Raw genomic sequence first — 20,489 nt, forward strand, 5'->3', positions numbered from 1 at the left:
CGCAAATGAAATAAAATTGCTCCTGCCTTTTGCATCGTCTGGTCTGGAGTCTGTGTTTCTGGGGTCGTCACAAAAGGACACCGCTTCTGGGGTCCTACATTTGGGGGCTCGTCCGGGATTTGGGGGACCCCAGACTCCCACACTCCATCGGCCTGACGGAGGTAAGTTTGCTTACTTGTGTATAATTGTAATTGTGGTTTGTACTGTTTGTCTTTGTCTTTGCCAGGGCGACGTGGAATCCGTCCTGGGGCGCCTGTACAGGCTCAGTATTGACTGGACCAGTGGGGGAGACAGACGTGTCCTGAGACCCCTGGTTCAACCCTGGAGGACGCTCCAGTGGTGGTCTGGGAAGGAGGGAAAGAGGGCATTTCCCTTCTTCCAGGGGAGAGCCTGGCCAGACGGCCGCTCCCTTCTGAAATTTTAGTTTCAGTTTTGTCTCGGTCTGTTGCCGCGCGGCTTGTGATTTGTGTTCTGTGTGTCGCTGTTTTTGTCGCTCTTTGTTTTTTACTGTCTCCCCCATGGGACAACAATTAACACCTTTAAGCCTGACTCTAGGACACTGGAAGGAGGTTCGAGAGATCGCCCGCAGTTTGTCGACGGAAATCCGCAAAAAGGAGTGGGTGACGCTTTGCAACTCCGAATGGCCCACTCTCGGTGTTGGGTGGCCAAAAGATGGAACCTTTAACCTTGACTTAATTTTGCAGATTAAAGACCAAGTCTGCCGCAAGGGTGAAGGGGGACGTCCAGAACAAGTACCCTATGTTATGGTGTGGGAAGACTTGACCCGGAAGCCCCCGCTGTGGGTCAAGCCTTTCATCGCACACGGAGACACCAAAGACCACCAGCAGAAAGATACGGAGGGAGCTGATGAGAGTCCCAGGCTTCCTCCGCCCCCCTCCTTAACTCCCTTGACCCCCGTTCCAGCAGAGACCCCAGTGCAAGGTCCCCCGCCAACCTCAGATCTTTATCCCCTGAAAGAACTCCAGTCATTAAAATCCACATGTCCACCTGTCCTTTCAGATGGACAGGAGGACCTCCTCCTCATGGATCCCCCACCGCCATATAACCATCCGGTGTCAAGGGAGATGCCTCCCTCCGCCCCGTCTCCGGACTCTACAGTCCAAGAATTAAGGGAATCAAAACCCACTTCCCAACGAGACCCCTCACCACCAAGCACCCGCCTGCGTCTTTGCCGAGAGCAGAAGAGTGGGGGGGAATCTTGGGCGGCATCCCAGGCATTCCCATTGCGCTCGGTGGGGGGGGGGGGAGCTTCAGTATTGGCCATTCTCCGCATCAGATCTCTACAACTGGAAAACCCACAACCCCCCATTTTCGCAAGACCCGCAGGCCCTCACGGGACTGATCGAGTCGATTTTGTTAACCCACCAACCCACTTGGGATGACTGTCAGCAGCTTTTACAGGCCCTTCTGACCACAGAAGAGTGGCAGCGGGTCTTCACAGAAGCCCGCAAAAATGTGCCAGGGGATGACGGCCGCCCCACTCAGCTACCTAACGAGATTGATGAGGTGTTCCCGCTGACTCGACCTAATTGGGATTTTAATATGACAGCGGGTAGGGAGCGACTCCGTCTCTACTGCCAGGTTCTCCTGACAGGGCTCCGAGGGGCAGGAAGGCGCCCCACCAATTTGGCCAAGGTACGTGCGATCGTGCAGGGTAGTGAGGAAACTCCGGCAGGATTTTTAGAAAGGCTAATGGAAGGATACAGAATGTATACTCCCTTTGACCCACAGGCCCCCGACTGGCAGGCCGATGTAATCATGTCCTTCATTGGACAATCGGCCCCGGACATCCGCACAAAGCTACAGAGGCTGGAGGGGTTGCTGGGGTATACGCTGCATGACCTAGTCAAGGAGGCAGAAAAAATTTTCAATAAAAGAGAAACAAAGGAAGAAAGAGAAGAGAGGTTACGCAGAGAACAGGAACGTAGGGAAGATCAGAGAGATAAAAAAAGGAGTAAAGACCTAGTTAAAATTCTAGCCACCGCAGTTACAGGATCAGAGCAGATTAAAGGTAGACGTGATAGGGACCTGGGAGACAAATGGAGGCCACGGCTGGACCGAGACCAGTGCGCATACTGCAAGGAAAAAGGACACTGGGCTAAAGATTGCCTGAACAGAGGACAGCCGAGGCTCCAGCGGAGAGCAATGCCCGTCTTGGCGCTGGAAGACGACGACTAGGTAGGTCAGGGCCAGGCGCCTCCCCCTGAGCCCCGGGTAACTCTAAGAGTGGGAGGCTGGCCAGTCACCTTCCTGGTCGATACGGGAGCACAACATTCAGTTCTCACAATGGCCGGAGGCCCCCTTAGTTCCAAGACATCATGGGTCCAGGGGGCCACTGGAGGAAAACTGTACAAATGGACTACTGAGCGTAAAGTCGACCTGGCAACAGGGCGGGTCACGCATTCGTTTCTACTAGTACCGGACTGCCCATACCCCCTGCTGGGAAGGGATCTGCTCTCAAACGTTGGGGCCCAGATCCATTTCCAAGACAAGGGGGCCACAGTAGTCGGCCCCACAGGCCAACCCCTCCATGTGTTGACCCTCCAGCTGGAAGATGAACACCACCTTCACGAGAGCCCCCTATCAGCTCAGCCCCAAGTAACATCTGAATGGCTTACTAAATTCCCCCAGTCTTGGGCGGAAACGGGAGGAGTAGGGCTGGCTATCAGACAGCCCCCGGTGATAGTAAACCTGAAGCCCACGGCCACTCCCGTATCAATCCACCAATACCCTATGGCTGCGGAGGCGAAGGATGGAATTCGACCACACATACAGAGACTGATAAAACTGGGCATATTGAGACCTTGTCAGTCACCTTGGAACACCCCTTTGTTACCAGTCAAAAAGCCTGGCTCTAATGATTACAGGCCAGTGCAAGACCTACGGGAAGTAAACCGTAGGGCTGAGGACATTCACCCCACGGTCCCTAACCCATACAACCTGTTGAGCACCCTGCCCCCGACCCGAACTTGGTATACAGTACTTGACCTGAAGGATGCCTTCTTTTGCCTAAGACTGAGCTCCCAGAGTCAACCTCTCTTTGCCTTCGAGTGGAAAGACCCGGAGACTGGGTTTTCGGGACAACTAACGTGGACCAGGCTTCCCCAAGGGTTCAAGAACTCCCCTACGCTGTTTGATGAAGCCCTACACCAGGACTTGGCGGACTTCCGGGTAAAGCCACCCAGAGTTGACTCTCCTACAATATGTGGATGACCTATTGTTAGCTGCAGAGACTGAGCAGGGTTGCACCAGAGGTACGGAGGCCCTACTCTGTAGGTTGGAAGAGCTAGGATACAGGGCTTCCGCGAAAAAGGCCCAACTTTGCACCCAACGCGTGACCTACCTAGGCTACGTATTGGAGGGGGGTCGGAGGTGGCTGACTGAGGAACGGAAAAAGGCCGTAGCGCTCATTCCGCCGCCTAAAAATGCTCGTCACCTCAGGGAGTTCTGGGGCAGTGCCGGTTTCTGCCGCCTCTGGATACCGGGTTTTGCGGAGATGGCAGCATCCCTGTACCCCCTAACCAGGGCAAATTCCCCGTTTATCTGGGGAAGGGAACAACAATTAGCTTTTGACAGAATAAAACGGGCCCTCTTGGAGGCCCCTGCATTAAGCCTCCCGGACCCCGCTAAGCCCTTTACCCTCTATGTGGATGAAAAAGGGGGAATGGCAAAGGGTGTCTTGACTCAGAATTTGGGGCCCTGGAAAAGACCTGTGGCGTATTTTTCAAAGAAACTGGACAGTGTTGCCTCGGGGTGGCCCCCTTGCCTCCGCATGATTGCGGCTGTGGCCATCTTGGTGAAAGACTCGGACAAATTGACTTTGGGGCAACCACTCACCATAGTGGCACCCCATGCCATCGAGGCCGTCATCCGCCAACCGCCAGACAGATGGCTCTCGAATGCCAGGATCACCTACTACCAGGCCATGCTGCTCAACCCTGAACGGGTCCGGTATGGGACTGCTGCCTCGCTCAACCCGGCCACCCTGCTTCCTGAGCCGGGGTCTGAATCACAAGTCGACCACGACTTCCACCAAGTGTTAGCCGAAGTGCACGGGACCCGAGAGGACCTGACCGATCTACCCCTGTCAGACGCAGTCACCTGGTATACGGACGGGAGCAGCTTCTTGCACCAAGGTGAGAGAAAGGCAGGGGCGGCGGTAGTTGATGGGGAAACTGTCATATGGGCTTCTGCTCTGCCCCCAGGGACTTCGGCACAGAAGGCTGAACTTGTGGCCCTCACCCAAGCACTTCATGCCGCTGAGAATCGGAGAGTAAATATTTATACAGACAGCCGTTATGCCTTTGCCACAGTGCATATACATGGGGAAATATATTGGAGGAGAGGGTTGTTAACCTCAGGGGGCAAGGACATTAAAAATAAGCAGGAGATCCTAGACCTCCTACAAGCCCTCCACCTTCCTAAGAAAGTGAGCATCATCCACTGCCCAGGTCATCAGAAAGGAGATGACGCAGTGGCCAAGGGGAATAGAATGGCGGATGAGGTGGCTAGAACAAGAGCCCTGGACAGCGTCACTCTGGTAACGCAGTCATCTGAAACCTCAAATAACCCTGGGTGGTCATATTCGGAGCAAGATGTGACAGCCATCCAAAGACTGGGAGGCGCGTACAACGGCCAGCGTAAGGTCTGGGAGATCCAGGGGAAAACAGTATTACCAAGAAAGGAAGCCAAGGACCTCATACAAGACCTCCATAGATGGACCCACTTGGGGCATAAAAAGTTAAAGGCCCTACTGGACAGAGAGGAACTAACCTATTTCATAATAGGACTGAACTCACTAGTAAAACAAGCCTGTGTTCCTTGTGCAAAAGTAAATCCAAAGTGTCTTAAAGTACCAGAGGGAGCAAGGATGCGAGGGGCACGCCCGGGAACAAACTGGGAGGTGGACTTTACCGAAATTCGTCCCGGTAGGTATGGAATTAAGTATCTCCTAGTATTTGTAGACACTTTTTCCGGCTGGACAGAGGCTTTTCCGGTAAAGAAGGAAACAGCGCAGGTGGTGGTCAAGAAAATCTTGGAAGAAATTTTTCCACGGTTTGGCCTACCTAAGGTACTGGGATCAGATAATGGGCCGGCCTTTGTCTCCCGGGTAAGTCAGTTGGTGGCTAAGGTACTGGGGATTGATTGGAAATTGCATTGTGCGTATAGACCCCAGAGTTCAGGACAGGTAGAGCGCATGAATAGAACAATTAAGGAGACCTTAACTAAATTAATGATGGAGACTGGCGCTAGAGACTGGGTCGAGTTATTACCATTGGCCCTATTCCGGGCCCGCAACACCCTATCCGCGTTTGGGTTAACTCCGTATGAAATATTGTATGGGGGCCCTCCCCCAATAGCTGACTTGTTGGGGCCTAGCATTGACTCTTATGCCACTTCCCCCTGCCTGCAGACCCGACTGAGAGCTCTGCAGCTGATTCAAAAGCACGTGTGGAAACCTCTAGCGGCAGTGTACCACTCCAAGTGCCCTGCAGTGCCACACCCGTTCCAGATTGGAGATTCAGTGTACGTCCGCAGACATCAGTCCAGGACCCTCGAGCCGTGTTGGAAGGGACCCTACACGGTGCTGCTGACGACCCCCACTGCAGTGAAGGTCGACGGGATCGCCGCCTGGATTCACGCTTCCCACGTCAAGAAGGCACTGCCGGAAGGAGAAGGCCCCGCGGACGACTCAGCCAGATGGACGCTCCAGCGCACTCAAAACCCCCTCAAGATAAGACTTTTAAAAACTGCTTAATGTTTGTAATCATTAGCCTGTGGCCTGTATTACTCATAACTCACCCTAGTCTCGCCCTATCCAGCTCGTCCCTCTCAAACGCCCATGCCCCGCAAAAGCTCACCTGGGAAGATCTCCCCTTTGGGTAGCGTGGCCTGGTCAATCAGCGACACTCGGGTCCCAGGGACGTGGTGGCCTTCTCTCCACCCAGACGTATGCCAGATGGTCCTGGGGCTAGATACCTGGGATCTACCAGATCAAGACAGCCTCACTCTGAATCCAACGGGTCCGGTCGGAGAGCCTCGTCCCTCGGGATGTAGATACCGAAACCGAAGGTGCTGACTACGTCAGCTTGAATTCTATGTGTGCCCCAAAGATGGTAGAAGGTGGGATCAGATTTACCGGTGTGGGGGGCCAGAGTCCCTATACTGTAAGAACTGGGGGTTCGAAACTACAGGTGCAGCATACTGGGGCCTTCCTCTGAGTGGGACTGGATTACTGTACAGCGTAACTTCACTCCTGAGGGAAAAGATCAGTGTTTAAACCTACTCCCGGAAGGCCGTGGGCCCACTTCCCCATGTGCAAGTTCCCCCATGTGTAATCCCCTTAATATTACTTTCACCGCCTCAGGAAAACAATGCACAGCACTGTCTAGTTGGATAAAAGGGAGAATCTGGGGAATGTGCTATTATGTTCCTGGTAAAGATTTTGGGTTTTGGTTCAAAATTAGACTAAAAATCACCTCTCCCGACCCCCTACTGGTAGGGCCTAACAGGGCTTTCACCCCCGCCTACCAACCGAGCCACCCTTGGCTTAAGACAACCAAGCAGCCGGCCTCTAAGGAAATAGGCTCGCCAACGCTGACCCCTAAGAGGACAAGGCCACCGGCTCCCCCCGCAAGGTTACCTGCAGGAGAAAGAGCAATGTTGCTAATACGGGGTGCCTTTACGGCGATGAATCAGTCTCACCCTGACCTGACCGACCCCTGCTGGTTATGCTTGTCTGCAAGCCTGCCTTCTATGAAGGAATAGCTGTTGTTGGGGCCTTCAACACCTCCTTGTCCCATCGACAGTGTCCCACCACTAACCCCCTAATGACTTTGACAGAGGTCTCGGGTAGGGGACCCTGTGTCGGGAACCCACCCTCGGCCTACCGGCACCTCTGTAACAGCACCACCAACTCCTCCCGGATAGACCGGGACTTGTATTTGGTGCCACCCCCCGGAACCTGGTGGGCATGCTCACACGGTGGCCTCACTCCCTGTGTGTCCACCACTGTTCTCAACATGACCGGGGGTTTCTGTGTCTTAGTGGCAGTCGTCCCAAAGGTGATTTACCACCCGGAAAACACACTTGAAGAGCGGTATGACAGCACTGTAACTAGATTCCGTAGGGAGCTGACCTCCATGACCCTAGCAGTTCTACTGAGTTTTGGGGTAGCGGCTGCTGGGCTGGGCACAGGGAAGACCGCCCTAACCCAGGGGAGCAGCGGGCTGGCAATCCTTCAGCAGGCGGTGGACGCGGACATCATGGAAATAGAACAAAACCTCCAACGATTACAAGAGTCCCTCACCTCCCTTTCAGAGGTTGTGCTCCAAAATCACAGGGGCTTGGACCTGTTGTTCCTAAAACAAGGAGGGCTATGTGCCTCCCTCAAAGAAGAATGCTGCTTCTATATAGACCACTCCGGAGTAGTAAAAGATTCTCTAGCCAAACTAAGAGAACGGCTAGAAAAGAGAAGACAAGAGAAAGAACAAACTCAAAACTGGTTTGAGAGATGGTATAACAGGTCACCCTGGTTGACAACCTTGCTCTCCACCATAGCGGGCCCCCTCATTATCCTGCTTCTAATCCTGACCTTCGGGCCATGCATTATAAATCGATTACTCCAGTTTGTTAGGGATAGACTGTCCACCGTACAGGCATTAGTCCTTACACAACAGTATCAAGCCCTGGCCACCAGTGACAGTGTTGAAACCCCTCATTAACGGGCACACAATTTTAGGATTAAAATTAGTTCAAAGAGAAAATGGGGGAATGAAAGAAGCGGGCTGTGTAGAGATGGCCTTGGGAAATAGGGGAGTAAACCGGTTCACAGAGAAAGCAGTCAGCTACTAACCAGAGATACACAGAACATCCTGCCTTGTAGATAAGCCCCCTTCCTGCGCTTGCTCAAGGTTAACAAAGAAAACTGCAAGGCACGCACGGCACATAGCAACCCGTTCCTCTCTCCTAGAGACCCACTCCCCTAGTGTATCCCTTTGACCTAGTACTTTTCCACCGACATCACCACTTTTAGACTGCCATATAAGGTCCGTTACTGAGAATTATCCAATGAACTTCTGGTTTTGCCCTTTAAAAGCTGTGTAAAATGATTGTTCGGGGCTCCTCTCTGCCTCCGCTGCTTGCGGCAGCAAGTAGAGGGCCCATTTGCGCAAATGAAATAAAATTGCCTCCTGCCTTTTGCATCGTCTGGTCTGGAGTCTGTGTTTCTGGGGTCGTCACAAAAGGACACTGCTTCTGGGGTCCTACACCTTGATAGGATTGAATTGGAATCCCCTGGGATGTTTCTAACTCTACCATTTGAGGTAAGTCAGCTTGAGCATGTCCTGAATTGCACATCTCTTCCCTCTCTTATTCCCACTCTTATATTTAACAGCGTTCACTTTTCAGTTAAGGTTCCACACTTAAGAAGAATTGTGTATTGATTACAGTATTCAACCAAAAGTATTAAGTAGAACAAACAAAAAAAAATACTAAGAGGGATAACATATTAAGCTGCTCATCAACAGTCAGGGTGAGGGCTGATCAAGTCACCATTTCTCATAGTGTTCATTTCACTTTAACAGGTTTCCTTTTTGGTGCTCAGTTAGTTGTCACCTATCAAGGAGATCAAGTGGTATTTGTCCCTTTGGGATTGGCTTATTTCACTTAACATAATGATTTCCAAATTCCTAACAGCGATCACTTTCAGTTAAAATTTAAGCACCTAAGAATAATTGTGTGTTAATTACAGAGTTCAACCAATATTACTAGAAAACATACGATATTTGTCCCTTTGGGACTGGCTTAATTCACTCAGCATGACGTTTTCCAAATTCCTCCATCTTGCTGCAAATGACTGGGTTTCATTGTTTTTGACTGCTGTGTAGTATCCTATAGAGTACATGCCCCATAATTTCTTTATCCAGAATACTGTTGATGGCCATTTGGGTTGGTTCCAGGTCTTAGCTATTGTGAATTGAGCTGCAATAAACATTAAGGTGCAGACAGCTTTTTTGTTTGCCAATTAAATTTCCTTTGGGTAAATTCCAAGGAGTGGGATGGCTGGGTTGAATGGTAGGGTTATCTTCAGGTTTCTGAGGAATCTCCAGACTGACTTCCATAGTGGCTTAACCAATTTGCATTCCCACCAACAGTGGGTTAGTGGGTTAGTGTCCCTTTTTCCCCACATCCTCTCCAGCATCTATTGTTGGTAGATTTCTGAATGTGAGCCATTCTAACCAGGGTGAGGTGAATCCTCATTGTGGTTTTGATTTGCATTTCCCTGATTGCTAGTGACCTTGAACATTTTTTCATGTGCCTGTTGGCCATTTGGATTTCCTCTTTTGAAAAATGTCTATTGAGGTCTTTGGCCAACTCTTTTTTTTAACTTTTATTTAATGAATATAAATTTCCGAAGTACAGCTTATGGATTGCAATGACTTCCCCCCCATAACATCCCTCCCACCCACAACCCTCCCCTTTCCCACTCCCTCTCCCCTTCCATTCACATCAAGATTCATTTTCGTTTCTCTTTATATACAGAAGATCAGTTTAGCATATATTAAGTAAAGATTTCAACAGTTTGCTCCCACACAGAAACATAAAGTGAAAAATACTGTTTGAGTACTAGTTATCGCATTAGATCACAATGTAGAGCACACTAAGGACAGAGATCCTTCATGAGGAGTAAGTGCACAGTGACTCCTATTGTTGACTTAACAAATTAACACTCTTGTTTATGGCATCAGTAATCACCCTAGGCTCTTGTCATGAGCTGCCAAGGCTATGGAAGCCCCCTGAGTTCACGGACTCTGATCATTTTTAGACAAGGCCATGGTCAAAGTGGAAGTTCTCTCCTCCCTTCAGAGAAAGGTACCTCCTTCTCTGATGACCCGTTCTTTCCACTGGGATCTCACTCGTGGAGATCTTTCATTTAGGTTGTTTTTTTCCCCCAGAGTGTCTTGGCTTTCCATGCCTGAAATACTCTCATGTGCATTTCAGCCGGATCCGCATGCCTTAAGGGCTGATTCTGAGGCCAGAGTGCTGTTAGGACATGTGCCATTCTATGGGTCTGCTGTGTATCTCACTTCCCATGTTGGATCGTCCTCTCCCTTTTTGATTCTATCAGCTAGTATTTGCAGACACTAGTCTTGTTTATGTGATCCCTTTGGTTCTTAGTCCTATTATTACGATCAATTGTGAACAGAAATTGATCACTGGGACAAGTGAGATGGCATTGGTACATGCCACCTCGATGGGATTGAATTGGAATCCCCTGGGATGTTTCTAACTCTACCATTTGAGGTAAGTCAGCTTGAGCATGTCCCGAATTGCACATCTCTTCCCTCTCTTATTCCCACTCTTATATTTAACAGTGACCACTTTTCAGTTAAGTTTCAGCACTTAAGAAGAATTGTGTATTGATTACAGTATTCAACCAAAAGTATTAAGTAGAACAAACAAAAAAAAATACTAAGAGGGATAACATATTAATACTAAGAGGGATAACAGTCAGGGTGAGGGCTGATCAAGTCACCATTTCTCATAGTGTTCATTTCACTTTAACAGGTTTCCTTTTTGGTGCTCAGTTAGTTGTCACCTATCAAGGAGAACAAGTGGTATTTGTCCCTTTGGGATTGGCTTATTTCACTTAACATAATGATTTCCTAATTCCTAACAGGGATCACTTTTCAGTGAAAATTTAAACACCTCAGAATAATTGTGTGTTATGGCCCATCTCTTAAGAGGGTTGTTTGTTTTGATGTTGTGGAGTTTCTTGATTTCTTTGTAGATTCTGGTTATCAACCCTTTATCAGTTGCACAGTTTGCAAATATATTTTCCCATTCTGTCTGTTGTCTCTTCACTTTCCTGACTGTTTCTTTTGCAGTACAGAAACTTCTCAATTTGATGCAATCCCAAATGTTAATTTTGGCTTTGACTGCCTGTGCTTCTGGGGTGTTTTCCAAGAAGTCATTGCCTGTACCTATATCTTGCAGGGTTTTTCCAATGCTCTCTAATAATTTGATGCTGTCAGGTCATAGATTTAAGTCTTTAATCCATGTTGAGTGGGTTTTTGTGTAAGGTGAAAGATAGGGGTCTTGCTTCATGATTCTGCATGTGGAAATCCAATTTTCCCAGCATGATTTATTGAATAGAATGTGCTTATCCAGGGATTGGTTTTGGATCCTTGATCAAATATGAGTTGGCTGTAGATGTTTGGAATGATTTCTGGTGTTTCTATTCCGTTCCATTTGTTCCATCTGTTTCTGTACCAGTACCATGCTGTTTTGATTACAATTGCCCTGTAGTATGTCCTGAAATCTGGTATTTTGATGCCTCCAACTTTGTTTTTGTTGTACAAGATTGCTTTTGCTATTCGAGGTCTCCTGTGTCTCCACATGATTTCAGCATCATTTTTTCCAGATCTGAAAAGAAGGTCTTCAGTATCTTGATAGGTATTGCATTGAATCGATAAATTGCTTTTGGAGAATGGACATTTTGATGATATTGATTCTTGCAATCCATGAGCATGGAAGATTTTTTCCATTTCTTGGTATCCTTTTCTATTTCTTAAAAAAATCAGAGATGAAAAAGGAAACGTAAAAACAGACATCACAGAAATAAAAAGAATCATCAGAAATTACTACAAGGACTTGTATGCCAGCAAAAAAGAAAATCAATCAGAAATGGATAGATTCCTGGACACATGCAACCTACCTAAATTGAACCAGGAAGACATAGAAAACCTAAACAGACCTATAACTGAGACAGAAATGGAAACAGTAATAAACGCCCTCCCAACAAAGAAAAGCCCAGGACCAGATGGATTCACTGCTGAATTCTACCAGACATTTAAAGAAGAACTGACTCCAATTCTTCTCAAACTATTCAGAACAATCGAAAAAGATGTAAACCTCCCAAATTCTTTCTATGAAGCCAGCATCACCTTAATTCTTAAGCCAGAAAAAGATGCAGCACTGAAAGAGAATTACAGACCAATCTCCCTGATGAACATAGACACAAAAATCCTCAATAAAATTCTCGCCAATAGAATGCACCAACACATCAGAAAGATCATCCACCCAGACCAAGTGGGATTTATCCCTGGTATGCAGGGATGGCTTAATGTGCGCAAAACAATCAATGTGATACACCACATTAACAGACTGCAGAAGAAAAACCATATGATTATCTCAATAGATGCCGAGAAAAACCATATGATTATCTCAATAGATGCCGAGAAAATGCCGAGAAAGCATTTGATAAAATAGAACATCCGTTCATGATGAAAACTCTAAGCAAACTGGGTTTGAAAGGAACATTCCTCAATACAATCAAAGCAATCTATGAAAAACCCACAACCAACATCCTATTGAATGGGGAAAAGTTGGAAGCATTTACACTGAGATCTGGTACCAGCAAGGGATGCCCACTCTCACCACTGCTATTCAGTATAGTTCAGGAAGTTCTAGCCAGAGCTATTAGGCAAGACAAAGAAATTAAAGGGATACAAATTGGGAAGGAAGTCAAGCTATCCCTCTTTGCAGATGATATGATTCTTTATTTAGGGGACCCAAAGAACTCTACTAAGAAACTATTGGAACTCATAGAAGATTTTGGCAAAGTAGCAGGATATAAAACCAATGCACAAAAATCAACAGCCTTTGTATACACAGGCAATGCCATGGCTGAGGAAGAACTTCTAAGATCAATCCCATTCACAATAGCTACAAAGCAATCAAATACCTTGGAATAAACTTAACCAAGGACATTAAAGATCTCTACCATGAAAATTACAAAACCTTAAAGAAAGAAATAGAAGAGGATCTTTCTTTTAAGACTTGGACTCTGTCTTTCTATTCTTGCTTAGCCTGTATGGTTTCTGATGAGAAATCAGCTGTTACAGTAATTGGAATTCTACGGAATTTAATCTGGCATTTCTCCTTGAAAATTTTTTTAAAATTTTATTTAAGTTATACAAGTTTCATGTATTTCATTTACACAGATTTAGGAGGTATTCACATTTTATTTTTTTTACTTCTATTTAATATAAATTTCCAAAGCACAGCTTTTGGATTACAGTGGCTTTTCCCCCACAAAACCTCCCTCCCACCCTCAACCATCCATCTCCCACTTCCTCTCCCATCCCATTCACATCAAGATTCATTTACAATTATCTTTATATACAGAAGATCAATTTAGTATATACTAAGTAAAGATTTCAACAGTTTGCACCCACACAAAAACACAAAGTGTAAAGTACTGTTTGAGTACTAGTTATAGCATTAATTCATATTGTACAACACATTAAGGATAGAGATCCTACATGAGGAGTAAGTGCACAGTGACTCCTGTTGTTGACTTAATAATTGACACTCTTGTTTATAGCATCTGTATAATATTAGTAAACAAATTCTAATATAGAACAAAACTGAACTTCGTTTTCCATTTATTTTAATGAAATTCAGATAACTTCCTTTTTAGAAAATAATAAATCATAATATTGAAATAGTTTGCCATAATTTTTTGTTTACTAATTTTGACATTAGAAAAGACCTTCTTTAATTCTTTAGTAGAATATTTTCAGAACTCTTTTTAAAATTTATTTGAAAGGTAGAGTTAAAGAGAGGCAGAAGCAAAGACAGAGGGAGAGATCTTCCATCCACTGAGTCACTCGCCAAAAGGCTGCAACAACCAGAGCAGGCCAGGTTCTGAAGCCAGGAGCCATCAGCTTCTGCCAGCTCCCTAACACGGCTGCAGAGGCCCAAGCACCTGGGCCACCCTCCACTGCCATCCCAGGCCATAGCTGAAAATGGATCAGAAAAAGAGCAGCAGGGATCCATATTTAGACAAGGTCATATTCAAAGTGGAAGTTCTCTCCTCCCTTCAGAGAAAGGTACCTCCTTCTTTGATGGCCTATTCTTTCTACTGGGATCTCACTCAAGAGATCTTTCATTTAGGTCATTTTTTTTTTTTTTGCCACAGTGTCTTGGCTTTAGCCAGATCCGAGTGCCTTAAGAGCTGATTCTGAGGCCAGAGTGTTGTTTAGGACATCTGCCATTCTATGAATTTGCTGTGTATCCGCTTCCCATGTTGGATCGGTCTCTCCCATTTTTATTCTATCAGTTAGTATTAGCAGCCACTAGTCTTGTTTATTTGATCCCTTTGACACTTAGACCTATCAGTATGATCAATTGTGAATGGAAATTGATCACTTTGACTAGTGAGAGGGCATTGGTACATGCCACCTTGATAGGATTGAATTGGAGTCCCCTGGCACGTTTCTAACTCTACCATTTGGGGCAAGTCCTATTGAGCATGTCCCAATTTGTACATCTCCTCCCTCTCTTATTCCCACTCTTATATTTAACAGAATCACTTTTCAGTTAAATTTAAACACCTAAGAATAATTGTGTGTTAGTTACAGAGTTCAACCAATAGTATTAAGTAGAACAAAAAAAATACTAAAGGGGATAAAGTATTCAATTGTACAAAAACAGTCAGGACAAGGGCTGATCAAGTCATTGTTTCCCATAGTGTCCATTTCACTTCAACAGGTTTCCTTTTTGGTGCTCCGTTAGTTGTCACCCATCAGGGAGAACATATGATAGTTGTCCTTTGGGACTAGCATATTTCACTTAGCATGATGTGTTCCAGATTCCTCCATTTTGTTGCAAATGACCGGATTTCATGGTTTTTGACTGCTGTATAGTATTCTATAGAGTACATAGTATAGTGTTCTATAGAGTACATATCCCATAATTTCTTTATCCAGAATTCTGTTGATGGGATTGGGATGATTCCAGGTCTTAGCTATTGTGAATTAAGCTGCAATAAACATTAATGTGCAGACAGCTTTTTTTGTTTGCCAATTAAATTTCCTTTGGGTAAATTCTAAGGAGTGGGATGGCTGGGTTATATGCTAGGGTTATATTCAGGTTTTTGAGGAATCTCCAGACTGACTTCCATAGTGGCTTAACCAATTTGCATTCCCACCAACAGTGGGTTAGTGTCCCTTTTTCCCCACATCCTCGCTAGCATCTGTTGTTGGTAGATATCTCTATGTGAGCTATTGTAACTGGGGTGAGTTGAATCCTCATTGTGGTTTTGATTTGCATTTCCCTGATTGCTAGTGATCTTGAACATTTTTTTCATGTGTCTGTTGGCCTTTTGGATTTCCTCTTTTGAAAAATGTCTATTGAGGTCCTTGGCCCATCTCTTGAGTGGGTTGTTTGTTTTGTTGTTTTGGAGTTTCTTGATCTCTTTTTAGATTCTGATTATTAATCCTTTATCTGTTGCATAGTTCGCATATATTTTCCATTCTGTCGCTTGCTTCTTTACTTTCCTGACTGTTTCTTTTGCAGTACAGAAACTTCTCAATTTGATGCAATCCCAAATGTTAATTTTGGCTTTTCCAAGAAGTCCTTGCCAGTAACTATATCTTGCACGGTTTCTCCAATGTTCTCTAGTATTTGATGGTGTCAGGTTGTAGATTTAATTCTTTAATCAATGTTGAGTGGATTTTTGTGTAAGGTGAAAGGTAGGGGTCTTGCTTCATGCTTCTGCATGTGGAAATCCAATTTTCCCAGCACCATTTATTGAATAGACTGTGCTTACTCCAGGGATTGGTTTTGGATCCTTGATCAAATATAAGTTGGCTGTAGGTGTTTGGAGTGATTTCTGTTGTTTTCATTCTGTTCAATTGGTCTATCCATATGTTTCTGTACCAGTACTATGGTTTTTTGATTACAATTACACTTTAATATATCCTGAAATCTTGTATTGTGATGCCTCTGGCTTTGTTTTTGTTGTACAAGATTGCTTTAGCTATTCGAGGTCTCCTGTGTCTCCATATGAAATCAGCCTCATTTTTTCCAGATCTGAGAAGAATGTCTTTGGTATTTCGAATGAATCGCATTGAATGTATAAATTGCTTTTGGGCGAATGGACATTTTGATGATATTGATTCTTCTAATCCTGAAGCATGGAATATTTTTTCATTTTTTGGTATCCTCTTCTATTTCTTTCTCTAAGATTTTCTAATTTTCATAGTAGAGATCATTGACTTCTTTGGTTAAGTTTATTCTAAGGCATTTGTTTGTTTTTGTAGCTATTGTGAATGGGATTGATCTTAGCAATTCTTTCTCAGCCATGGCATTGCCTGTGTATACAAAGGCTGTTGACTTTTGTGCATTGATTTTATATCCTGCTACTTTGCCAAACTCTTCTGTGAGTTCCAACAGTCTCTTAGTAGAGTTCTTTAGATCCTCTAAATAAAGAATCATATCATTTGAAAAGAGGGATGACTTCAATCTTCCCAATGTGTATCCCTTTAATTTATTTTTCTTGCCTAATAGCTCTGGCTAAAGCTTCCTGAACTATACTGAATAGCAGTGGTGAGAATGGGCATCCCTGGCTGGTACCAGATCTCAGTGGAAATGCTTCCAACTTTTCCCCATTCAATAGGATATTGGCTGTGGGTTTTTCATAGATTGCTTGATTGTATTGAGGAATGTTCCTTCCATACCCAGTTTGCTTAGAGTTTTCATCATGAAAGGGTGTTGTATCTTATCAAACGCTTTTTCTGCATCTATTGATATCATCATATGGTTTTTCTTCTGGAGTTTGTTAATGTGGTGTATCACATTGAATGATTTGTTAACGTTGAAGCATCTTTGCATACCAAGGATAAAACACCACAGCGAGGGAAGAAGAAACCAAAGAATATCTCCACAATGCCAAGCAACAAATGCAGAAACCGAGGAAACAAGAACAAGGAAGACATTATGACACCCCCAAATGAACAAGACTCCTCAATCCAAGATTATGAAGATGATGAGAGAGAAGAAATGGTAGATACGTTTTCTTTTCTTTTTTTTTTTTCTACTTTTTTTTTTGACAGGCAGAGTGGACAGTGAGAGAGAGAGACAGAGAGAAAGGTCTTCCTTCCATTGGTTCACTCCCCAAATGGCTGATGCCATAAACAAGAGTGTCAATTTGTTAAGTCAACAGCAGGAGTCACTGTGCACTTACTCCTCATGAAGGATCTTTGTCCTTAGTGTGCTGTACATTGAGATTTAATGCTATAACTAGTACTCAAACAGTATTGTTCACTTTATGTTTCTGTGTGGGAGTAAACTGTTGAAATCTTTACTTAATGTATGCTAAACTGATCTTCTGTATATAAAGAGAATCAAAAATGAATCTTGATGTGAATGGAAGGGGAAAGGGAGTGGGAAAGGGGAGGGTTGCGGGTGGGAGGGACATTATGTGGGGGAAGCCATTGTAATCCATAAGCTATACTTTGGAAATTTATATTCATTAAATAAAAGTAAAAAAAAATGAAATGGTAGATACGGATTTCATAAAAATTATGATAAGAACATTTAGAAGTTTTCAAATACAAATTCTTGAACTACAGAAATCCTTACTGGACAGGATAGAAAATATCTCTCATGAAAATGAAATCTAAAGGAAAAATCAAAATGAAATTAGGAATCTAGTAGAACATGAAATTGTGATAGTGAAGAGAAATGAAAATGAAATGAAGAATTCAATAGATCAAATCACAAACACATTACAGAGATTTAAAAACAGAGTCAGTGAAGCGGAAGAGAGAATATCGGACTTAGTAGACAGAGCACAGGTTAGTATACAGTCAAACAAAACAAGAGAAGAGGAATTTACAAATCTTTTTGGGAATGAATCTACAGGATCCTATTAAAAAAGCCAACATTTGAGTTCTAGGATTTACTGAAGGCATGGAGAGAGAAGGATTAGAAGGCCTTTTTAGTAAGATACTAGCAGAGAACTCCCCGGGTTCGGAGAAGGACAGAGACATCCTAGTACAGGAAGCTCATAGAACCCCTAGTACACATGACCAAAAGAGATCCTCAACACAACATGTTGTAGTCAACCTCACCACAGTGAGACATAAAGAAAATATTCTAAAATATGCAAGAGACAAACGTCAGATTATTCTCAGAGGATCTCCAATTAGACTCACAGCAGACTGCTCATCAGAAACCTTACAGACTAGGAGGGAATGGCGAGACATAGGCATGCCAACAGAAATGAAAAAAAGAGCAGGCATAGCCATCTTAATATCAGATAAACTTTAACACAAAAACTGTTAAGAGAGACGAAGAGGGGCACTATATAATGATTAAGGTATCAATTCAACAGGAAGATATAACGATTATCAATGTATATGCATCTAATTACAGGGCACCAGTTTATTTAAATGATATGTTAAGGGACTTAAAGGGAGACTTATATTCCAATGCAATAGTACTGGGGGACTATAATACTCCACTCTCAGAAATAGAGCAACTGGACAGAAGATCAACAAGGAAACAGTAGATTTAAATAACACTATAGCCCCTATAGTTTCATTATAAAATGTTCAATATTTAAGTTGCTAGACTTTATAAAAATACTTATTTTTGGTAGAATTATTGAAGGTCAAGATAAATCATTTTAAGTACATGATTCAATGTAGTGTTAGATTTTTATATATGAATACACTTAGCATTTATGCAACTTTTTCAGTGTATTACTAATCAAAATAAGGTATAACACTTGTCCCAGTAATTGAAAAATATCTAATAACTGTATTCAAATATTGACAGAGCTGTTCTCATAAAAACCAATGAATGGTTACTTTTCTGCTGCATCAAAACATTAAATATGAGTTAACCTATGATTAATCGATTCAGGATGATTCCTATTGAGAAATTATATTCAAGAAAAATTTGTCAATGCCATTTGCTTTCAACTGTCACTTTAAATCGAAGATAATGAGTGCAGGTGTGCTGAGTCATGTATGAAATACTATTAATACTGAGTAAAAAAATTGAAATAAAATATCTGCAATGGTGAACTAAAAATAAGATGAGATAATAGAGTAAGAGTGATTGATGGCCTTCCAAAAGCTAAAAAATCAAACAAGTCTACTGACAATTAAAATGTTCCACTGTTACATATAAAATATTGACTAGACATATTTCATTAAAAAAGGGTCAAGAGGCATAGATAAGATCATAGAGAAATGAATAGACACAAAATGATTTAAAACTTCAAAACTCCATGGTAGCCTTAAGCAGAGCAAGACGAATAGTTTTATAGGTTATCAAACATAATTTATCATTCAGAAACTATCTAATTGTGATAAAGTTAATCCATCACTTTATTGGAATTTAGCAAATCCTGATTTTCATTTTTAAACAGATATGTGCATGTTTATAAAGTCAATATTTTAAGTCATAATCTTTTCAACTTAGTAAATATTTGTACACTGCCAAAATCAGATGAAATTTGCAATTAAGAGAATAATTTAATAATAAAAGAATATACACATAAAAACTTCAATGTTAAAAACCAGTGTTTCCCTCCTGAGAGGCATGATTCTGAAACCAAACGAAGATCATAATAAATGAAATGGCAATTTTCAAAAGTATAACATATTAAGATTCTAAAGGTTACTTATTAAGCATGTGGATAACTCCAGAATACATAAAATAAATTATCATTTAGGAAAGTGTGTAATTAATTCTATTGGTACTTTAAATCTAATATCAGTTTGAATACTTCAGTAGGACAATATGTATTGCTTCAAGATGAACTTATTATGCATGGCTGATAACTTTATACAATTATAATGGTCCAAAGGATCTCTTATTCTTAATGTTGTTGGTATAAAATCTTTCAGTGCCAAAAGCAGCATTATGTATTGGATGAAATTCAGAAAGAATTCAAAAGGCTTCCATAGCCTTGGCAACACTTGAAAAGAGCCTAGAGTGATTACTGATGCCATAAACAAGAGTGTCTATTTGTTAAGTCAACAACAGGAGTCACTGTGCACTTACTCCTCATGTAGGATCTCTGTCCTTAATATGCTGTACATTGTGATTTAATACTATAACTAGTACTCAAACAGTATTTTTCACTTTGTGTTTCTATGTGGGTGTAAACTGTTGAAATCTTTACTTAATATATGCTAAACTGATCTTCTGTATATAAACAGAATTGAAAATGAATCTTTTTGTTTTAAATTTTATTTAGTGAATACAAATTTCCAAAGTACAGCTTATGGATTACAATGGCTTCCCCCCCATAACGTCCCTCCCACCTGCAACCCTCCCCTTTCCCACTCCCTCTCCCCTTCCATTCACATCAAGATTCATTTTCAATTCTCTTTATATACAGAAGATCAGTTTAGCATACATTAAGTAAAGATTTCAACAGTTTGCTCCCACACAGAAACATAAAGTGAACAATACTGTTTGAGTACTAGTTATAGCATTAAATCTCAATGTACAGCACACTAAGGACAGAGATCCTACATGAGGAGTAAGTGCACAGTGACTCCTGTTGTTGACTTAACAAATTGACACTCTTGTTTATGGCATCAGTAATCACTCTAGGCTCTTGTCATGAGCTGCCAAGGCTTGAGTCACCGACTCTG

General features: G+C 43.2%; 1 protein-coding gene across 1 annotated transcript; it reads left to right on the forward strand.

Annotated features, from left to right (window-relative positions):
• Positions 1 to 518: 518 nt before the first annotated feature.
• LOC103351068 (uncharacterized) lies at positions 519 to 5,779 on the forward strand. Its single transcript, XM_089331385.1, is given in 3 exon segments — positions 519 to 1,073; positions 1,159 to 3,198; positions 3,200 to 5,779. Coding segments are annotated over 3 exon segments (5,175 nt in total).
• Positions 5,780 to 20,489: the final 14,710 nt, after the last annotated feature.

This window comes from Oryctolagus cuniculus, chromosome 4, assembly GCF_051225735.1.
Source record: "Oryctolagus cuniculus isolate XC-2025 breed Fujian yellow rabbit chromosome 4, ASM5122573v1, whole genome shotgun sequence".
NCBI lineage: Eukaryota > Metazoa > Chordata > Mammalia > Lagomorpha > Leporidae > Oryctolagus > Oryctolagus cuniculus.